This window comes from Solanum dulcamara, chromosome 4, assembly GCF_947179165.1.
Source record: "Solanum dulcamara chromosome 4, daSolDulc1.2, whole genome shotgun sequence".
NCBI lineage: Eukaryota > Viridiplantae > Streptophyta > Magnoliopsida > Solanales > Solanaceae > Solanum > Solanum dulcamara.
Window position 1 is genome coordinate 22360197 of NC_077240.1, and position 19079 is coordinate 22379275.

The 19079-nt window shown below is 36.3% G+C and overlaps 1 protein-coding gene across 3 annotated transcripts; it reads left to right on the plus strand.

The window, feature by feature from the left end:
* The first annotated feature begins 949 nt into the window (after positions 1-949).
* Positions 950-18701, plus strand: LOC129886956 (telomerase reverse transcriptase). Of its 3 annotated transcripts, XM_055961867.1 has the most exons (15): positions 1550-1731; positions 2409-2487; positions 5512-5589; positions 5748-5813; positions 5914-6079; positions 10065-10128; positions 10217-10487; positions 12650-12776; positions 13075-13219; positions 14320-14458; positions 14864-16024; positions 16644-17203; positions 17343-17465; positions 17795-18067; positions 18280-18701. In XM_055961867.1, the coding sequence occupies exons 3-15, from the start codon at positions 5533-5535 to the stop codon at positions 18554-18556; spliced, it is 3429 nt and encodes a 1142-aa protein (XP_055817842.1). In that variant the 5' UTR covers positions 1550-1731; positions 2409-2487; positions 5512-5532; the 3' UTR covers positions 18557-18701. The 3 variants fall into 3 exon arrangements, with proteins under 3 accessions (XP_055817840.1, XP_055817841.1, XP_055817842.1); XM_055961865.1 differs by lacking the exons at positions 1550-1731; positions 2409-2487 and adding an exon at positions 950-1429; XM_055961866.1 differs by lacking the exons at positions 1550-1731; positions 2409-2487; positions 17343-17465 and adding an exon at positions 953-1429.
* Positions 18702-19079: the final 378 nt, after the last annotated feature.

The window sequence follows — 19079 nt, forward strand, 5'->3', positions numbered from 1 at the left end:
AAAAAATGGAAGAAAAAATTAAATTTAATTTATATTTATAGATCCAACTTTATAAAGTGAAACATCCACTTGCTATTTCCAAACAAAACCGAAAGAAGCACAAATATTTGGCTAATACAAAACCACTTTGCTTTAGTGACTGCGATTGATTGCACTTTCCTTCACTATGTGCTAGCTTTGGTTCTCGAACTGCATAGAAGTCCCTCGAATGTCCACTTGAGTAGGCAAATTGCCTTTTTATTTCACCAAAATAAAATAAAATAAAAATAAAAAGAAAAGAAACTAGGAATAAATCAGAGCCTGTAATTTTAGCATTTTTTAAGTGTTATTAAAATAAACAAGTGTCTCTTTTCTATCTTATTGAAGTTGGGTTCTTTTTACACATAAAATTCATTCATCCATGCTCTGATAAAGTTAGAGGTTGTTTGGGTATTGATTACGAAGTGAATTATTTATATATTAAGAATAAGATAATTAGTACTTTCTTATGTCTTGTTTTTTTTTAATCAATAAAAAAAATAACACATTTCTATAATATAATAATATAACTTTATAATGTTCATTTATCTTTAATAAAGTGATCTATATCTACACAAATATCTATAACTTATTTTAGATTATAAATTTTAGAAGTTTTTATTTATTTCTTTAACTTTGTGTCACTCACATACTATTATATAAATTGAGACAAAAAAAATATTATATTTGATAACATTTAATTATTATATATACAATTCAGCACATCAAGTATGTATTGTTATCATTTTACAATATCACATGAATAAAGTCACTATAAGCTATGAAACATTTATCTATTATTTCATAGAAAATTAAAAATATAATAATTAATACATAAATAACTATTTTTTTCATTAACTAATTTTACATTACTAATACTATAAGTATGACCAAATGTGAATTCACGAATTCAGTTTTTGCATTGGGAACAGAGTTATTGGGAGGGAACGAAAGAAAGAAGTAGATTTTCTTTACTGTTGACTTTTACCCCAATAACCATAGGGTAAAAAAAAAACGATTTTCTCAAATAGTTAAAGAGTCATTACAGCTTTTCAGTTGTCACTCACAGCACTCTCCTTCTTAACACACTTTTCTCCGTTCGATCCCTCGCCGGCCGGCGATGAAGAGACGGAGAGTTCCAGAGATTCTATGGAGGTTGTTTGGCAACCGTGCACGTACTCTAGGAGATACAATCTTATCTCTAATTCCTCTAAAAACATCGGCGAATTGCCAATGCAAGGGTCGCCGGTGCCTCGGATGCGTTGGAGAAAATGCCTCCATGTCGTTTCTTCTTAGGGAAAACGATCCAGATGATTATCGGAAGCTTCTTAACCAGTGCTTCATTGTCGTCTCCGATCAAGCGCCTCCTCTTCGCAGCTATGATCCTCACTGCCGCTGGCCACATCTTGAGGTATCCGCTTTTCTTGCCTAGTAGTATCGGTTTTAATTAAATGATGATGTGAAGAAAATACTAAGCATTTTCGAAATAATTTTTTTGAAGAGAAGCAATCAGAGGATTTTGGCGGGAAATTGTGGAAATTCTCACATGTCATTCAGTTTTGGCGGGAAACTTTTCATTTTGCGTGTTTTTTTTCCCCTTGATATTGTCATACTTGTTAGAATTGCAACTTTGTGTGGTTTTTCATTGAGGTTTTGACTGTTGTGCTGAAATGTTGAAGCTGGCTACTGCAGTTGAGGGAAAAGTCTGTCTAAGTGTGTGAGATGAGCATATGAATTTTGTAAATTGTTTTGGAAATGGGATTGTACAAACCATATAGAAGATATTATGTGGTGAAAATCTTTAATTTGGGTATATTTCAGCAATTAAGAGCAATACAGTTGACACTTGAAAAGCAAAATATGATTATCTTTTCGGCTGAAATGTTTTAAGTTAAACTCTGCTAGTTTAGCTAATTGAATTAGGCTGTGGATCACTGTTAAGAGTTTTGTTGTGTACAACATTTAGAGTTGACAAACTTGGCAGAAACCTAAGTGTGTAGCAGGGCATTTCATGTGTTTAGTTTGGAAATAGCTTACAGTTCAATTTTTTAGCCTCAATAGTGACAATAGTCCAATAGAATTTCCAACAGTTTTACGAGACAAAATTCATGTGTATTCCGTTTCATGCCCTAAGATCAACTCATTCCCATCACTTCATCCTTGTTGCTTGGGCTAACTATACTCATGTTTTCCCTATATTCTTTTCATTTCCCGAGGTTTTTCTCGTATATCATGGAAAATAGGTTTCCCAGTATTCAACAGCCCAAGAAGCCCCGTGTCAGCATACTAATATCATAATTGTTTAGTACATCAACACAAATCTTTTCTTTTATTACTGTATGAAGTGGATTCTGGAAGTGTAACTGGTTCAAATGTTTGATGGTACACAGTTTGTTACTTTTATCTTGGCAAAGGGAAGAACATGGACTGTAGAATGACAGACCCACGGAAAAAGAGCCAGTTTGAAAGGTTAAATATGAATGTACTTTGGAGCAGTTTCAAATAGTTTTATGCTGAATTTTGGGGTTGATTGTGCATGTTTTTGAGTGTATTTCTTTTGACATGGGTTTATGAGTTTTTGTTTTGATAACCGTGGTGTCTGCACTAGCTTGCGTGCATCTCAACTAATTCCACGGGATTGCTAATCTTTTCCCTTTTACTGTTTTTTCATTCATGTAACTAGTTTTTTTTCTTCTTTTTCTCTTTGTGTAAATACTTCCCATAAATAGTGACCTTTCATGTTTCTTGTGGTTTTCTTCTGGATAAGTACCATCATACACTTGGCCTATACCTGTTAGAATTCATCTGACAGCCTGATATATTGTCATTCACCTGATGTATATATGTAGCCCATAATTCAAAGTTTGACAGACAATTGATCCATTTGGCTCTGCTTATAACAGCAAAATACACCTCACCATGGGTGTTAGTGTGAGCTTGGATCGACATTGGATGCACTTGTGCTACCTAGAATGTGAGTGAGGTTGATGAAGATGTTGTGCCTCTAGAGTGCTATTGACTCCTTCAGTATGCCCCACACTAGTTAGAAAGTCCAGTCATGACATAAAAGGGTAATTAGAAGTTCGTTTTAGTTTAGTTGAATGGTGGCTCATGGCTGAAATGCTATCTTTGTTGATTGTAGTCTCAGTACTAAGTAACTACATATACTTGCAAAGTACTGCCTAGAATAAGTCCAGGAAATGCTTTGAGTGTAGGAGGTGATAGTGGCAAAGTATGGGGAATTAAACCCATGGTGTACAGAGATAGTTTCAGAACCCTATGGATGGGGACTGGGGAGTATGGAGGACAATCAGAGCTTTATGGAACTCTATGGAAGAAAATGTGTTTCTCAAAGTTGGAAATGGCAACAAGATTAAGTTCTGGAGAGATGGATGGATTGATCAAATTCCTCTAAGTGAGTCATTCCCAGATATTTACTCAATCTGCAACAATCCTGAAGGCAGAGTATGTGAATGCTGGACAACTCAAGGATGGGACCTGTCTTTCAGGAGGCTATTGAATGATTGGGAACTGGATAGGGTGGCTTCTCTACTGGAAAAATTGCGGAGAACCAATCTAGTAACAAATGCACCAGATAGAGTTATACGGAAGCACAACACGGATGGTAACTTCACAGTAAACAGTGCTTACAAGAAAGGAATACAAGTTGGGGTTACAAGCTACCATCATCACTGGAAGAGTATTTGGAGAAGATTGATCCCCACCAAAGTGAAATGCTTCACTTGATTAGTCATCAAAAGAGCTTGCTTAACTCAAGAAGTCCTACAGAAGAAAGGAATGCAACTAGTCCCTAGGTGTTTCCTATGCAATTGACGGGGAAACAAACAAACACCTATTCATACATTGCAAATTCACTATACAGATCTGGGAGCTGTTCCTCAACATCACAGGCTTCAGCTGGACTATGCCAGAACACACTTCTGACCTTTTTAGTTGCTGGATCAGAAGAGGGGGTAGCAAGACTCAAAAGAAGTGGTGGAAGCTAATACCATCATGCATATGGTGGTCAGTGTGGAAGGAAAGAAATGAGAGATGCTTTAAAGATAGATCTAATTTCACAAAGTAAAATGGAATTGTTTGGTATCTTCACTTTTTTGGTGTAAATAGCTTTGTATAGAAGATGTAGATCAAATTATAGAATTAATAGGGAACTTGTAATTTTGGTTAGGGCTGTAAATTTTTGAAGGTGGCCAGCATGTCCTTAATGCTGAAGAATACAACTTTACCAATGTTAAAAAAAAATAAAATGCTTTGAGTGTAGAATTAAGTAGCATTTTTTCTACTGTGACAAGTTTAGACACAGCTGATTGCTAAATTAGAAGGTATCTAAGGAGGAAGCTTTAAAGACATCTCAAATGCTGCACTGTTTGTCCAAGTTTGTGAAACACAGCTAACAAGGATTAATTATGTTAAGTTGCTAGTTTTCATAACAAGTTTATACACGTGATCATCCTAAGAGATGGATATAAGGCCACCCAAGGGTGTGGCCCAGTGGTCAATAAAGTGGTTGAGAGTCATGAGGGAGAGGTTCAAATTCCAACAGAGACAAAAACACTAGGTGATTCTTCTCATCTTTCCTAGCCTTGGTGGATAGAGCCACCTGAAACCTGTTGCTGGTGGGAGGTGACAAGTATTCAGTGGAATTAGTCGAGGTGTGCGAAAACTAGCCCGTACACCATGGTCATAAAAAGGAAGAAGATGTATATAAGGCCTCAAACCCTGAAATGTGCTGCCTTTTTAGAAGAACAGGCCCTATATTGATGTAAAAGAGGAGTCACTATAGTTATTAAAATTTTCCATGTTGGTAAACAGTTGTTGCGTAGTAAACTTGTTTCTTTTCTTTCAAAAATTTCTTGCATTTGACTTATAATTCGGTACATGCCTGGGGCTATACTCGTTCAGCATGTAGGCATCATTATGTCATAGTGTGTTTATACAGCCTTAAAGTTACTCTAAAATGAAAGCTATAAAATTTCTTAAATATCTAGATTTATATTGATGCTCATATCTTCAAAATATGGTTCCTACATATGCAGGAATTAACATGGGAATGAGTATGGTGCAAGGGTTCCGAATATGCTTTGTTGGGAATTCATATTGTGTTTTGAACGTGTTATCTGTTTGATTTATGTGCTATCTTTTGATTAATGCTTGGACTAGCTCATCTCAACGTAAGGACTTGGAACTGTTCATCTAATGTGATATTCATTTGAAGATGATTAGTTATTCATAAATAACATTGATGACAACTCTCTAATTATATGATGCTTAAAATATTAGTAACATGATTATAATATACTTGAAAATTAAGATGCTCTCAACCTTGTTACAGCTCAATACTGCTGCTCTAATAGGAATTGTTGATAACTGTTACTGCAACAGATGCACCTCTATAGTATGCTTTTAACTTGAATTTTCATAAAGATATTGTTTGTACTCAGACTGAAAATCTCTTACACCCTGCCATTTCAGCTTGTTAGAAGGACAATTGAAATGACAATAAGTGAGCAGTGCAGCAGCTCTAACGTTATAAGTTTTGATTATGATAAGGTAACAGCAATGCCTTTGTCAAGCTGATTTCCTTTGTCTGCATTTTTATATATGCCTTTTCCCCTTTCAAGGTAGCAACACTTTTGGTTTCAACTGTTCTCTTTTTCCTATCTTTTAATTTGCTTGGTGATTGTTATATAACTTGTTTTTTCTGATAGATGAGACGCTTTAGTGACATAGTAGAGGTTCTGACATCACCATCATGGAGCCTTCTCCTTAAAAGGGTGTGTGTGATAATATTAGCTTTTCTGGTGTACTCTTTTTTTTTTCTTATGTGATAGTAGGCAAGTAAACTTTACTAAAATGTGCTTTGTCGACCTGCAGATTGGGGATGTTCTCATGGTTTATTTACTAAAGAACACCTCAATATTTTTGCGGCTCCCTCGAAACAAACATCATCAGGTGGCAGGAGTTCCGATCAGTGACTTGTGCCTAAAATCTCACCTGCACATATGTGCCACTAACTATAAGCCTTCACTACTTCATCCTGGTAACTACCAGTTTTAAAAATGTCTTCTTTTGAGGCTTTAAGTTCCATTAAGTTCAAGTTTCTCTTCGCAGTTAAAATAATTCTTGATCTACTGTTGCAGCATAATTACTCTAGAAAATTTCATATGAGTACACTAATGATTTGTCTTCTTGTTTTCTCTTGTTTTTCCCGAATCCTCTTTTTTTTTGTGAATTTATACCACTAGAAAGGGTGTCTAGCGACCTTTTATCAAGTAATTTTCCTTAGTTAGCACCAAATGTATTGTATTTATGCCTTGCTCATATATTGGAATATAATAAGATCTTCCATTCTATTACATGGTATTAGAGATAGGTCCATTCCAATTTGGGCTCCCGATGCACGCTCCAGTTGGGCTTGGGTGTGAATGGGGTGTTAGAGTGAGTAGAGTCCCATATTGGTTGGGGGATGGACATGACTACTTATATGGACTTGGGCAATCCTCCTTCATGAGCTAGCTTTTGAGGTTGAGTTAGACCAGGTTCCATATCCTTAAATGGAAGCCACTCATTTCTGTGTTGCTTGAGGCTTCATGTATACCAAAGGAAGCCCCTCTATTTTTCTGTCCCTTGGCTGACGCCAAAATGGAAACAGTAGTATCCTTCTCCTTTTGTTGCGAGCCCTGTCCTTGAGCCTTTGCCAAAATTTGGAAGCATAGCAAGAGCTTTAGGTCTGGAAACCTGACCCTTGCCCTTACCTGAGTTGTGAATCATCATGAATTCCTCATTACCAGCTTTCAGTATATTGAGAGCTCTCACCCATAGCTTTTTTAATTTGCTGCATATCACCAATTCCATCTATAGCTTCAAAAATCATACATGTTGAAGTTGGGGCTTGCAACTGTCCCTCTTTATTCTGCCCAGTCATTACAATTGCTACATTATCATGTTCTTGTCCGTTCTTACTAGCTTCACCAGATTGAGGAACTATGGCTACTCCTCATCAACATTGGATGAAACTCCTGGGATCAAAGCTAATGTACCATCCCCTTCTTAACGCTACCCAGAATTTACTATTTACATAGCATTACTACTTACAATATTCTTCTTGCCCCTCTTCTCATTTAAATTATTCTTAAAATCCACTTGAAACTTGGTGTGCACTTCTCCATTAGAATCTATCTCATTCTTACTTTCAATATTAAATCTGGCAATTGCAAACATTATCACTGTGTCCTTGATGTTTATAACTCTTGCAACACGAAGGAAATCAACCTCAACCTCACCCTAGCTACACTAGGCCTTGTTTGACCATTGGTTGCTGTATCTACATTTAATGGTTTTCCAATTGCTGGAGCTATGGGAAACAAAGCTTCTTTAGTAAAGAATTGTACTGGAAGATCAGGAAATGAAATCCAAGCAAGAGCAATGGAGGTTTCCTCTTTTGGATTAAACAAAGGTGTCCATTTTGGATTCTAAACTGATAATCAACATCCTGACCCTCATCTTTTCCCCAAATATATGCGACAGTCTTGGAATAAACAGAGATGAGTCTTGCCGAAGAAAAAGCCTTACTAGAATATGTCTTGAATCAATGAGACCAAGTGAGCAGGCTCCTTTAATTTCAAGTTGCTAAGGAAAAAGTTTCCTCAATTCTGCCATGTCAGGTTTACCATATGAGAACTTTGCTACCAAAGCAAATTGTAAATTCTGATCCTTATGTATGAATCAATATCAGTAGTTTCAAATAAGATAGTTGGCTCGCCATGGACGCAACTTACTTCCTTGAGTTTTAATGGTATAGTGGGAGTAGGATTAGTGTCTGTTTTAAATAGGGTTGCATAAGTAGGATGAGAAGAGGAGGGATTAAGCCCAGCAGTAGGCTGGACCACGGCTGCAAAGGCCATGGCAAAGCTTTCACCTCAAATCGCCATAGTTGTCGCCAAAGCTGCAAAGGCCATTGCCTGAATCCTGCTTGTTGTGTAGGTTAGCATTATTGTTCCATATCTCAAACTTTTAATGGGAGGAAATTTCAATCAAATTTTAATCATCCTTGTCCTTATCCCCCTTCAAAATCACCACGTAGTGTTCTGACCAAACTGGATGAGTTGTCATATGGTGGAGTAACTTCTAAATTCACTAGTCAGTAGATTTTCTCATCTGACATTTTCTCCGGTTCAAAATCGTAACACTTTGTTTGGATAGTTGTTACGTATTGTTTCATAATGTACACTCCTGTCCCAAAACATAACTAAAGATGCCTGGGCCTAACTCACCCAAAACAGAACTAAAGATGTGGCACCTGGGCCTAACTCAACTCCAAAAGCTAGCTCATGAGGGGAGGATTGCCCAAGTCCATATAAGCAGACCACCAATCCATTCCCCAACCAATGTGAGACTTTTCAACCCACTCTAACACCTCCCTTCACGCCCAGGCCCAACTGGAGCATGGATTGGGAGCCAAAACGGGGATGGAAACGGCAGACACAGTCGATCACTTGTTCATCCGGTGCAAGGTCACTGGTCAATTGTGGAGTCTATTCCTAAGGCTCAAAAACATCTCATGGTCCATGCCTGGTAGAATTTCAGAGGCCTTATACAACTCGGAAGAAGCAGGATCACAAGCAAAGAACAGAAACAACTGGAGAATCATTCCTGCTACTATTTGGTGGACTATTTGGAAAGAGAGAAATCTTAGAGTTTTTGAGAATAGGGAGAGTAATATGCAGCAAGTAAAACTGAATTGTATTCTAACTTTGTGTTTTTGGTGTAATCAGATTTACTCTAGCGACAATGTCTCTATCATTGATGTTTTAGATTCATTATAGGGGTTGGACAGTGCCTTTAGAGTTCATTATGTAAATATGGTTTTCAGTAGAACCCACGTACTGATTTACAGAAATAGAAACAGTTACCAATCTAAAAACAAAGTAGGGTACGGGGTAGAGCTACTATGAAAAGGTAGGGTTAAGGATAAAATAGAATTATTGAATAATACGTAAAGAAAAAATGAAATAAAATATTAAGGTAATGACGCGATCACACCAAATCGGTCGTTACACTAAGTGGGTTTTTTCGTCATTACCTAACGATAGATTTAAACGATATGATACACTGAAATTTTAAGTAACAATCAAAACAAACATTGTATCTAAACTACAATACAATACAATGGGTAACAACCATCCAAACAATGTGTAAAAAGTTAGTTGATAGTCTGCATTACTCAATATCGGTTGTTTCCTGTTCATTTTAAACTTCTTTTGTTGTCTTTATTCCATACGGGGAACTGCAAATACATCAGGTTCTTTAACTAAGTCTGCCAATTTCCCTGGAAAAAAGGAACTGTGGGTTCCAGCAATAATCACTGAATGGTCAGTCGACTCTTCTGACAGAAGAGTACAGTAGGTTCCTGACTTTTGATGACAGTGTTATTATTTCATAGTTAAAAGCAATTGGACTGTTGAGATAAGTTGTAGAGAACTGAATAATGCATAACTAGGTGTATTTGGTGACCCTAATTTGCACAGTCAAAGGATATCTTGGATATTATATCTTCTGTTATTTACTTAGTACTTAATCTGTCTTGGATCTCATTTAAGAATAAAGGTTAGCCTTGTTGTCACCAAGGGGTGTGGTGTAATGGTTGGGATACATCTATCCTTAACTAGAGATCTCAAGTTTGAGCCATGGGAATGAAGAACATCTCAAATCTCAATAGGGAGTCGCTTTACCCCCTTAGTGGGTCTACCAGGGTGCGAATTCGGATTAGTCGGGCCAGTGAACTCCGAGTGCTTGATGGTCGGAACAAAAATATAGTTGTTATCTTTGTCATGTTAGGTCTCCAAATAGTTCTATAAGACATTAGTATCAGAATCTAGATGCTTCACGGAGTGCTCATATTTCACTTCTTTCTCATGTGTCTCTAAATATACTATGTGAAGTCATGGATTTCTGCTCAACATAAGTAGATCTGAATTCCACATTGTTTGAATTATTGTAAAACTTTTAACCATTGCTAATCCCAGAATCTTGGAAAAAGAGAAGTGTAGACGAAGTATACTCATCAGCGAGGAAAGAAATGGGCATTAGGTTTGTGTTCTGATGCTGTTACTGTGAATTGTACGAGCTGGCTTTGCTGTCATTATAGGATTATAGTTCCCATGCCGTGGTGCTGCAGGAAAAAACGTGAGATGGAGAAATTATCTACAAAAACTACAGTATCTGCTGAAGCTAATTCCGCTTGCTGTGAAGTGCTTCCATGTAGAGAAGGACAGTGTCACTCGAACAGACATACTGCATCATGTGGAAAGCGTAAAAGACAATATAAATGGCAGCGTCAAAGGAAGCATAGCCAGTTGAAGGCTCAAGGAACACATTCCTTAATCCCTTGTATGAGTTCCAACACTAAGGACGAGTGGTTGGGAGATCTGAAGTGTGAAGTTGAAAAGGTGATTTATGAAGCTTATACTGCCGAAATTTGATCTTATATCTAGCTTGTGGTCTTTTAAATATCATAATATGACCCTTTTCCCTGTGATGAATATGCTGATAAGAAATCACTAACTTGTAAGATGTTTCTGAATATTGCTGATGAATGTTTTCAATCTTATTACATTATTAAATGCATCTGCATTTTATTCTTGTCAAATGCAGTTTGATGATTATAGTGCATGTTTAGTAGCTGGATAACTCATAGGCATTGGAATGATATCCTACTTATCTTTCTTGGGATGCTAAAGGGTGTGTATTGGGATGAGTCATCCTTAGCCCCATTTATCTAAGGGATGAATGTTGTTAAAGGTTCAGTTGAGGTGCAAAGAAGCTAGGTGCATCATAGGATAGGTGCTATTCAGTGCTGGTACCAAAGCACAAGCCGCTTCACCATCATTCTCAGTGGGTGTTTGGATTGGCTTATTTTTAGTGACTTTGGAGTTTTAAGCTCTTTTTTTAGCTTTGGAAGTGTGTAATGGGTAACTCAAAAAGTTCTTTTAATCACTTCTTTTACGCTGAAAAAATACCCAAAAAAGCCAAAAGCCAAAAGCCAGAAGTTGGGTATTCCCAACTTATGACTTTTAGCTTTTAACATATAGACCACTTAAAAAAAGCCAATCCAAACACTCCCTCAATCTTGCTGAGGACATCACTAAAAGGTTACTATTGCCTGCAAGCCTTGCATAGTAGAGTACATTAACTGAAATTTCTTGAATGGATTTGATACGATTTGGAATAGGAAAATAGCATCCACCAAGCCTGAACTAAAAACTTGAAACTCCATTTTGAATCTGAATCAAAAATTCAAGTGGTCTTTGAATTTGATTTACATGATTTTTACTTCAATATTTCACTATTGTATTTTGAATCAATTTATTTATTCATATAATTGCTATTGTGTTTGTTATTACCTTTTTCTATGATAACATGCATGCACATATATCTTATTTTCCTTTGTGCCTTTTTCTCACTATAACCCATACCTCATTTGAACTTTGCACTTAACCAATAAAACCATAGTAGACTTTGGTGCTTCTCGAAGCCTTTTGCCTTTTAGCAACAGTCAACGGGACTATTCAATACTGACAGATAGGTGGGATTTTCAAGTAGTTTGGATTTAACAAAGACCTATAATTTTTCTTTCTTGCCTTTACCTGAACATTTTCTCTTTTTACAAATTGCTAATGCTGTACATATATTAGATTTTCAATGATCTTTTCAGAAATATATTTTATGTGTTTTTTAATTGTACACTTAAAGTTAGAAAAGTGTGATCATTAAAGCTATTTAAGTTATTATCATTTGATTAGGCTAGCCTTCATAGTCTTATGCAGTTTCCATTACTTTGTAGATTTCTCAAAATCATCAGGGCAAAATTAGTTTAATTTCTACTCTATTTCTCATGAGCTTTATAATTGTGTCTCACTGTCTTATCTGAATATTATCCAGAACAAAACAAACATATGACAGGACCACTAACAGGACCATGGGATTGTGAAAAAGCATGGGCATTATTTGAGAATGCTTTATCTAGGATGGTTCCTTTGCAGATGACTTATCCTCCTTTATGAAATATGATTATAAACATGCACATATAGGTTGATAGAAAATTTGCGTAGCACAACCCCTGTAGTGATATTTCCTGTTAGTCTTACCACACTTTTCACATTTAGGAAAATTAAAACTACTCTTTTGCCAGAGGTCTAAAGGGGGAGAACATGGAAAAGAATAGTAAGATGTAAACTGAAGAAGAACAAATAAGAAATAATGTTATCAATTTATCAGAAAAAGAAAGAAGAATATTTTTTTGTTTTTGGGAAAGAAGAATAATTTACTCAAAAGTGTAACAATCCAAAGTATTACTGACGAGACAAGGATGTTTTCCTCATGGAAGTCATTTTTATCAGGGTTGAGCCATTCCTTATCAGTAGGTTTAGAGTACTTAAATTCCTCTATGAAGAGGATCAGAAATTTTCTTTTTGATGAAAAAAATAAAAGTTTTAACAATCAGAACTCAGGAAGTTCTGCATGTAGTTCACAAATATTTCAGCATCTATTTAGACTTTCACCCTCAATTTTTTTGGTTTAATAAAAGGTTTTCCCTTTTTCTTATCAACAGACAAATGCTTGCTGCTCTTGTTGTTTGGTCTTTGAACCTCTGTCAGAGGTCAAAAAGGAAATTCTAATCAACAGGCGAACCATGTTCTACAAGTTGGATAGTTGTTCGTCAGTATTCCCATCCAAGCGTATCCTTCTACTTTGTCCCCCATGCTAATCTGGCTTGATGTTATGGTTCACTTTCATTGGTACTAGTCAAAACTAAGAAAGGACGGAGTTCCACCACTTTTGTTCATATTTGTTCTGAAACTTTCTGCTTCTTAGGAGCTAAATGATTTCATTCCCTTTTAATTAGAGAGGAGTTCTACTTCTGCCTTTATTTCCAAGTCACTCGAGGAAATGGAAGAACTAAAATAGAAACTGCTTGTTGTTGGCCTCTGCGCCACCGTTGGGGAAAACTTTGTTGACAAACTCAAGAATACTCAGACATCCTGAATTCCTTGAAGCCAAACTCTTCTGGAGCAAATAAACTCTTCAAGGAAATTTTTGGATCCCTTGGTGTTAATGTCACTACTGAGGCAGCTCCTTGCGTGCATAGCAGCAACTGTAATCTCATCGCATCCTCGTGTCTGTGAGCAACAGCTTTCCCTTGTTCTTTATTGATAATAATCTATGTTCATTCCTTCTCTTTTAAATTGTCTTTTTCTTCAAGGATTTTTATCTCATTTAGTCTCTTTGGTTGTTCTTCACGTACTGAAGGCATACCTCTCAGATGAATATGCAGATAATCTTTGTCAAAAATACTCTGGAGTATATGATTTAGCACTGTATTTTTTTTCTTTTCTTTCTAACAGTCCAAAGATTGAAATTGAGATTTTATCCCTTCTGAAAAAACATGGTGCTCCTCTTATCACATTTTCAGTTTCTTTTTGTCGGCTCGAGCTTAAAGTGTCTGCACTTAGGGGCTAATGAATACTTTGTATGAGCTTGGAATTATTATGGATGATCAACATACATGGTCAGACAGATTATAAACTGTGCTGGAGCTTTATGCCATAGTCAAGCATTGGGTTGTTTATTGAGAAAATGCTAGTCAAGTTGTAGAAGCTGCTTTTTGTTTCTTGGCAACAGAAAGGCCAAAAATAGATGGTGCGTCCTGATAGAGGGAAGCCAGATCTTCATAATATTGTTGTTTTTGTGCACTAGTAGATGGCAATGCTGTAGGAGCTCAAGCAAACTTAATATTTGTTGGGGGTGGGGGTGGGGTGCTGGGGCTAGTTTATCAGAAATTTCTTTCATCAATAATTTTTTATTGTCCATATGTATTCAATCATTAGTTTAAGTCTGAATTTGTTATTCGAGAGCTTCCTGCTGCTTTATAATTCTCATTCTATTTAACTACATTTTAGCCCCCTTAACTCTTTGATTGGCTTCAATTTGTTAATGTAGTTTAACTGAAGTAACCAGAAAAGGTTGAATGGTTTTTTTTGGGTCAACTCTCTTTGATTCTGTTCCGAACAACTTGTCTTGCTCTGCACTATTATCACCACTTTCTTTTAGCAGTGAAAGTGTGGACCACTATGTTGTTTATCCTAAAATCTGAATATGGTAAATGTCTCAGCACAAGTTATTTTGTTCATTTGACAGTCCTTTAGTTCTGTTTTGGGACAGGAGCGTACTTCTATACCTGTTTTACTTTGTCTTTTTTCTAACACTTGTTGTTTTGCCTAGATACCATTCAATTATTAAGTTGCTGAAATCTCTCATCCGCAAAGCTCACCAGTGCCAACACTTAAGGCTGTTGGAAAAACACTGTTCTGCTCCATCATTGGACCAAGGCACCAAAAATATTGCTGCAACTACCTTGGAGGTCTGTCTTTGTTGAACTTCTTAAAATTTTAGTCCATCCCCTTCTTGTTTCCGGTCCCTTGAGGTTTAAAATTATATGAAAAGAAAGAAAATTAGTCTTTATTTACTGGTATTCTCTTCCATTTGACTCCCAAAGACTTGTCAACCGAGCCACAAATATTTTTGAGATTTTGGATATTACTTCAATTTGTTGGCCAGTCTGTTGCCTATGACAATCTCTTATTTAATTATCAGAAGAAATCTGGCTCATATGACCTTTCCTATGGTGCCATTTTTTATCTGACATAACCAGATGCACTTAGTGAAAACTGAAAAGTCAATGAATGGTCCAACTCAGTACTCCATATCTAGCATTTCCAGATATATGATTATTAAACGTGTGATGTTCTAAACTGGTTGGTATCAGGGAAACAAATCTGAGGCAAGTATACTTGCAAATGATTGTCCGGAAAGTGGATTGCCATGCTATGACTTCAAGTCTGAAAGTTGCAATACAACTTCAGAATCACAATCCTCTCTTGTGGAGCCAACCAAGTGTTATTGTCTGAAGAAGCAAGTTGTATCATTTGTTTGGGCTACTTGTCGAAGTATAGTGCCCATAGATTTGCTGGGGACTCCTTCTAATTGGAGAATTCTAACGAATAATATTTACAATCTTGTTAAGCTACGAAGGTTTGAGAAATTCATGTCCAAGCAGTGCATGAGGAAAGTTAAACTATCTAGTTATCCTCTACTATCAGATAAGTACTCCTTTTTATTGAAACATAAATTACTTGAACGCTGGATATTTTGGTTGTTTTCTTCTTTTGTTGTGCCACTGGTTCAAGCCAACTTTTATGTAACTGAAGCTGAGCATCAGAAACAAGATATATTATATTATCGCAAGCAGACCTGGGAGAATCTTATTTCCAAAGCTGTGACTTGCTTAAGGGATCAAGGTTATAAAGAATTAACTGCTGCATCTGTCAGGAAAATAACAAGGACTAGGTCATTTGGCTTCTCAAAAGTTCGACTAGTTCCAAAAAAAAGGGGGGTAAGAATGCTTGCAAATCTTAAAGCATCCCTAAAGTTGCCTATGAATCATCCTCTGCGACCCAGAGGTCGGAGAAAAGTAGGCGCTGGTAAAAATGTCAAATGTCACAATTACAAGTCTGTTAATGAAGTCCTCAAAGATTTGCATTTAGTGCTCAAACATATAGTAGCAAAAGAACCAGAGAGGTTGGGTTCATCTGTATTTGACTACAACGATGTGTATAAAAGGCTTCTCCCTTTCTTATCAAATCTGAAGAGTGGTTTTTCTGTTGAACCTGGAGTATTCATCGTTGTATCAGATGTTGAAAGAGCTTTTGACTCTGTAGACCAAGATAAGCTACTAAGCGTGTTGGATGATCTCAATTTGGAGGATGAATATATTTTCAGCAAAGTTGTTCAAGTTGTGTGCACTAAGAAGTCACTGCGGATTCCACAAAACTGGACATTAGGGAGTAAAGAGAATATCCCTGGTCCTGCCAATGTCTGGTCTTGTCTTCCCACTCACTTGTTGCGTGGCATTCTTGTAAAGCAACAGGTAGGATGTTTTGAACTCCTTTAGGGTAAACACATCTACATGCAAATTACATGGTCGTTTTTTGGCTTCTTCAATTTTGTGTGAATTTGTTTCATAATTTCTTGGCCCTGATTGTGTTTGTGTGAAGAGGACATACTTATTATCATTATTTGAACTGCCTTACGGTAAAAACATATACATGTACATTTCATGGTCTTCTCCTGGCTTCTTTCACTTCATGTGAGTTTGCTTTATAATATTTTGGTACTGATTGCTTTACATGAGTCTGACTGAATAACCAACTTAAAGCAGTGTAAATTAACATGAATGTTTGAAGTTCAAAGAGAAAATTGCGCGTTGACCTCTAGGTATATATCCCAAGGCTAATGATTTATGAGGAATGGGGTGTGGGGTGGGAAGGGCAGATCAATTAAACATCCTACTCCTAGAAAGAGAAATGAATCATTTTTCTGATTTTTCATTTTGTATTAAGGCTCCTTCAACCAAAGAACAAATTAGAAAATAATAGCTTGATGAACAGTTATATCTTTCAGTTGAAACATGACCTGACATTGACATGCTTTAAGAACCTTACTTCCAAAAGTGGCTATAATAAAATCTACATTATTGATTGTTTCAGGTGAAAGGCAGAAAAGTAAGAAAAGAACAGCTTCAAAATGATTTGAAGGAGCACATAAAGCGCAATGTGCTGCAGTTAGGTATCAAGTTTTTCTTGCAATCTGTTGGTATACCTCAAGGAAGTGTTTTGTCCACTCTGGTCTGCTCGTTGTATTACGGGCATCTTGAGAACTCAGTAATATTTCCATTTCTCGAGAAAACTTGTACACGTGCCCCTGGATTTCCTTCTGAGGAACGTTTCCTTGATGATACAACTGCAAGATATAATCATCTAGTGGCGTGTAAACCTAAGTATCTATTGCTTAGGCTTATTGATGACTTTCTTTTCATCTCAACCTCAAAGGAACAGGCTTCTAAGTTCTTCTCCCGGTTGCAGAGAGGGTTTCGTGCCTATAACTGCAACATGAATGAACAAAAATTTGGAACGAACTTTCAGATGAATATTATTCCAGGTTTGGGATCGGATAGATTATATGTGGTTGAAGATGGAACCTCATTTCTTCGATGGAGTGGACTATTTATCAACTGCTCAACCTTGGAAATTCTGGCAGATTACACGAGGTCAGCTATCTTCCTAGTAGCAACATGGCATCACTTACAGATTTCCATGCGAGCTGTTGTTGTTTTATTTATTCTAGTGTTTCTAGCATGAACCGTAGTTTCAAGAGTTGGTTGATAAAGCATTACACTTATTTTGTAGAGGTCGGCCTTGCTGTAAATCTGGGAAAGATCCATGTACATTTACTGAGTGTCCACTTTCCACAGGAAAGATTGCCTTGGCTTGTTGTGCAAGGCATTTCTGGCTTTCAAGATGGTCTAATTGGTGTAGCAGATCTTCAAATCAGCTCATTTTTTTATTTCTTTATTTATGACTAGGAAGTGTCTTGTAGAATGAAATGGTGTTTTTGTTGCAGCCACCATTTTATTTAGCTTTCTGGCATTAACTACAACTGTATTCGGCTATCAATTGACCTATTAAAATAACTTTTGATATCCGAACCTATTAAATCAATTTAATGGTTAGGAAGTTTGGCTATTAGCAACATTTTCCTCTGCATGATGTTTGTACTCTTCTTTCTCATTGACTTTCTCAATGCTCAAGTAATTTTATTAAGTAGGTAGATATTTATTGATGTGATCTTTTGTTGACAGGTACTTGAATTCCCCGCTAAGTTCAGCCCTCACTGTTGGCTGGCTAAATAAACCAGGACGTAACTTGAAGGCTAGGTTGTGCAGTTACCTTAGGCCAAAATGCCATCCTATATTCTATGATTCTAACATAAACTCAGCAGTTGTGGTCAGACTCAACATTTATCAAGCTTTTCTTCTCTGTGCCATGAAGTTTCACTGCTACATCTATGATTTATCATGGTTGTATAGATTCAGCACCAAATTTTATGCAGATGCTCTGGGAAAATCATTGAGGTATGAAACACATCATTGGTGCTGTCTACTCTTTTTATACACTGGTGTTGGATCTATATTGGTACACAGCCTCTTTCAATTATTTTAAATCTGCTAATTTGTCTAAATTCTTAAACATGAAAGTACCAGGAACAACTCTAAATGAAAGGGGTTGGTGGCAAGGGAGAGTGTATCACATACTCACTCCGTTTTCGCTTCATTTTTTTCACTAGGTATATGAAAAGGCTCATCAAGAAGAGGATGTATTCCTTCAAAACTGGTTCAGATTTTCGTCCAATTCTTGAAGTGGGGAAAGGGGAAATCGAATGGCTTGGATTAACTGCTTATAAACAAGTGTTGAAGAGAAAACAGTCAAGGTATAAGGAGTTGTTACATGTAATAGAGGCTAAGCTCAAAGCACTTGGTAACCTAGTAGAAAGTACAGCCTCAGTATTGCAACAAGCCACAGATATTAAGCGTTCCTCCATACTATGGAAGATTAAGTATTGACAACAGAAGGAAACATACCTGTTTTGAAGTAATTTTTTTACCATTATGTCCACAGTGCACTGTGATTGGAAAAGAAGGTTGTAAATTTTCCATAGCCTTCTAAAATGAGCTTGATATGAAAAACTAAACCATGTTTTGTTCCTGATACTTTGCATTCTATTTTATTCTGATTGTTATGTAGGTACATAAAGCATACTATTTTGTAAATACTTACTCATATTTACATCAAATCACGTAAATTTATTATAGTTAAGTAATTTAATAAACTGAGATTACATATAAATAAATCATGATTAAGTGTTAAAAAATTACTAGAAACTTTTATATAAGAAATTTGGTATTTGCATGGCTCAAGGCGTAAAGTCTGGCCTGCAAAGGTTCCATTTGATGTGCACCCAAGACACTTTTATGCCACTTATCATCATTGACAGGTCAATTCATGATCTAAATTTGATAATTTTGTCTTGTTAAGAATTTTACGATAAATTTATTATAATTTCAAATTATGAGCTTAATATAATAT

What these genes read in the sequence shown, in the direction of transcription:
- LOC129886956 (XM_055961865.1), top strand. Translation starts at nt 1,139, where the DNA reads ATGAAGAGACGGAGAGTTCCAGAGATTCTATGGAGGTTGTTTGGCAAC. An exon ending in TGAAGTGTGAAGTTGAAAAG is followed by an intron (nt 10,488 to 12,649) that starts GTGATTTATGAA and finishes TCTTATCAACAG; the next exon opens with ACAAATGCTTGCTGCTCTTG. An exon ending in CTTTCAAGATGGTCTAATTG is followed by an intron (nt 17,466 to 17,794) that starts GTGTAGCAGATC and finishes TTTTGTTGACAG; the next exon opens with GTACTTGAATTCCCCGCTAA.